Raw genomic sequence first — 3,161 nt, forward strand, 5'->3', positions numbered from 1 at the left:
ACCTCAAAATGGTGAGCGGCTGCATAAAAGAAAATCTGGTTTGTGTTTTTCTAAGATGCAAACATGCAGAATCAGCAAAAGTCAACTGCTGGTTCGAAGGAATAAAAAAAAACCACTGTATTACTAAGCAAGAAGCTGAAGATCTTACACATGCACTTTTACTATAAATGTCACTATTAACTAAATGAATCCAGAACTGAATGGAAATGTGTGTTTTTTTAAACTAAACTTTCATTTAGCAGGTTTGGTGTGTGACCATTAAAGAAAATCCCAGTGAGTGTAGAAAAGACTGCGAGATGGAAATAAGCAAACAGGCAGGAGCTTGTTCTCCTTTGAGTACGATGGACACACCAAGGTTTAATTCCATGAAAACAACATGTCTGTGGCGAGCCCGGCCATTAAAGAAGTCCAAACTGGTCACAAATGATCATTTGAAACAAACCCTGCAGCCTGTTACAAAGCAAAAGGAAAGAGACGTGCACAGAAATGTTAGAACAGTTCTGTTTGTTACATCAGAGCCAATGGAAAACAACAGGGCATTTTATTTGACTGTTTGTATCGGGTATTGCCTTGGTAGCGAGTCGGGTTCTGGTTGAGCTGCATAGTTGTCACCTGCATGAATGATGGACTAATTGAACAAAGTTAAACTCCTGTCAGGTTAATGACAAGAGCCTGTCCGAACCATGAACAGTAACAGGTGTGGCCGTTTCATCATCCACAAAATATTTGGCAAAAGGAGGACAAAAGTTTCACAAAAAATAAAAATATATATTTTTAAAGAAGTCTTTTCTGATATTTGAATGGAGCATTAAAATAAATAAAAAAGACTGAAGTTACATCTTAAGTGAGTTTTTGTATTTCTTGCTGCACAGTTGATTTATAGAGCATAAAGGAGAACAGATGGGTGGAACTTTTGTGTTTGTATCAGGTTTGCACGGCTCCACCCAGCCTGGAGGCAGCAGCGATGTGCAGGATAAAAAGGAGGCAGAGGCAGAGCTCCGCATCTCAGCCATCTCCTTCCCTTCAAAGCAGGCAGACCTCCTGAACCGTCTCAGCCACGATGCTCAGAAACAGCAGCATGTCCATCTCCTCGGGAGGCCTGGGTGGCTCCCGGATGCAGATGCAGTACGCCTCCAGCGTGTACGGAGGCGCAGGCGGGAGCGGAATGAGGATCTCCTCAGCCTCTCGTGGCTTTGAAGCTGCAGGTGGGAGTTATGGTTTTGGTTCAGGGGGGGAGATGGACATCCACGTTGGAGCCAACGAGAAGGCCACCATGCAAAACCTGAACGACCGTCTGGCCTCCTACCTGGAGAAGGTGCGCAAACTCGAGCAGGCCAATGCCGATCTGGAGCTGAAGATCCGAGAGTACCTTGAGAAGAAAACTGGCCCCACCGCCCGGGACTACTCGGCTTATGAGGCCACCATCGCTGAGCTGCAGGGAAAGGTCACGTACAGGACCTTGTAGCTCCACAAAGTACCCAAATCAGATATAATGTTGAACAATTTATTTTCTTTATCCAACAGATTCAGGAAGCTATTCAGAAAAATGGAACCGTCCTTTTGGCCCAGGAGAACGCAAAGCTGGCAGCCGACGACTTCAAGACCAAGTAAGTATCGGAAACAATGGTTGGGGAAAAAATGGAACAGATGTTCTAGATGAAAATGTTTATTTGTCGCCTCGCAGGTTTGAGAATGAGCTTGCCATGCGTCAGTCGGTGGAAGCAGATCTTGGCGAGCTAAGGAGAGTTCTGGATCAGCTGACGTTGACCCGGTCTGACCTGGAGATGCAGAAAGAAAGCCTCCAAGAGGAGCTGGTGTTCCTTAAAAAGAACCACCAGGAGGTGAGTGACAGACGTTCAAGTCCATCTCCCACGCAGCAAAAAGATCTGCTACAAACATACAAACGTGTTGACTCGACAGGAAATGGAGGCGATCAGGGCCCAAATGAGCGGTCAGATCAATGTGGAGGTGGACGCCAAGCCACAGCAAGACCTGAACAAGATTATGGATGAGATCCGCGAGCAGTACGAGGCTGTGGCTGCAAAGAACCAGAAAGAACTTCAAGCCTGGTTTGATGCAAAGGTGAGAAAATAATGTCTGTGTCAGCGAATTGATTACACTGTCTTTGGATAGATTTGTTCCTCTGACGTCTTCTCCTGTCTCCTGCAGTCGACGGCACTGAACAAAGAGGTGGCGGTGAGCTCAGAGACTCTCCAAACATCCAAAACAGAAATCACCGATCTTCGTCGCACATTGCAAAACCTTGAGATCGAGCTACAGTCACAACTCAGCATGGTACATGACCCCGAGCTGGCGTTTTACTCCCCTGTCCCCCTCATCGTGTGCGCACGACGAGGGTTTTAAATACATTGCCTCCTTCCTCTCCTCAGAAATCAAGGCTGGAAGAGAATCTGGCTGAAACACAATCCCGATACGCTGCGAAGCTCCAAGGCTTCCAGATGCAGGTGGAGCTTCTGGAGGAGCAACTGAAGCAGCTGCACAGCGACATGAAACGGCAGAACCAAGACTACGCGATGCTGCTCGACATCAAGACGCGGCTGGAGCTGGAGATCGCAGAGTACAGGAGGCTGCTGGACGGAGAGGCCAGGTGAGGTACACACCTGCACATATTCTGCCCTTTGAGGCTAAACCTGTTCATTTCATCTTGAGTTTGACTCCATCTCTGTTTGTCCGCAGCGCTGGCAGCTCAGGAAGCTCAGGAAGCAGCACGGCTAAAAAGGTCATCGTCTACACAGAGGAGGTGAAGGACAGAAAAGTCTCATCCAGAACCTGAAACACGAGGCGTCATCTGGAAGCACAATGCCGTTCACTTCCTCTAAAAAATACCTACGTGATGCAATAAAAGCCTCTCAGTTCGCCAGATGTGTTTTGGTCTCATTTCTATGTGCATGATTTCATATAATCTCTTGATGGTGCCAAAAACCAAATCCGTTTCCTGTTCATCCTGCCGACAGCTTCTTTGAGTAACGTTACGTCTAAAAATATTTGTATTTTGGAACGTAGTAATTTCAATCTCTACTCTGAATGACATCATTTTAACTTCAGGCTGAGAATAAAATGTCTTAGATGTATTTAAACATAGTCATACAATTAAAAGCCCAACATTACCTCAGTAAATTGATATCACCAAGATTACCCTA

General features: G+C 46.1%; 1 protein-coding gene across 1 annotated transcript; it reads left to right on the forward strand.

Annotated features, from left to right (window-relative positions):
• The first annotated feature begins 999 nt into the window (after positions 1–999).
• LOC119422330 (keratin, type I cytoskeletal 13) lies at positions 1,000–2,881 on the forward strand. Its single transcript, XM_037689684.1, has 7 exons — positions 1,000–1,444; positions 1,525–1,607; positions 1,685–1,841; positions 1,921–2,082; positions 2,170–2,295; positions 2,391–2,608; positions 2,698–2,881. The coding sequence occupies exons 1-7, from the start codon at positions 1,061–1,063 to the stop codon at positions 2,792–2,794; spliced, it is 1,227 nt and encodes a 408-aa protein (XP_037545612.1). The 5' UTR covers positions 1,000–1,060; the 3' UTR covers positions 2,795–2,881.
• The last annotated feature ends 280 nt before the right edge of the window (positions 2,882–3,161 follow it).

The sequence above is a fragment of the Nematolebias whitei genome, chromosome 16 (genome assembly GCF_014905685.2).
Source record: "Nematolebias whitei isolate Nwh7 chromosome 16, NemWhi1, whole genome shotgun sequence".
NCBI lineage: Eukaryota > Metazoa > Chordata > Actinopteri > Cyprinodontiformes > Rivulidae > Nematolebias > Nematolebias whitei.

Excerpts from the sequence above, each read along its gene's own strand:
- LOC119422330 (XM_037689684.1), top strand. The coding sequence starts at position 1,061 with ATGCTCAGAAACAGCAGCATGTCCATCTCCTCGGGAGGCCTGGGTGGC. Across the intron at positions 1,842-1,920 it reads TTAAAAAGAACCACCAGGAG|GAAATGGAGGCGATCAGGGC; the intron begins GTGAGTGACAGA and ends TTGACTCGACAG. Across the intron at positions 2,609-2,697 it reads CTGCTGGACGGAGAGGCCAG|CGCTGGCAGCTCAGGAAGCT; the intron begins GTGAGGTACACA and ends GTTTGTCCGCAG.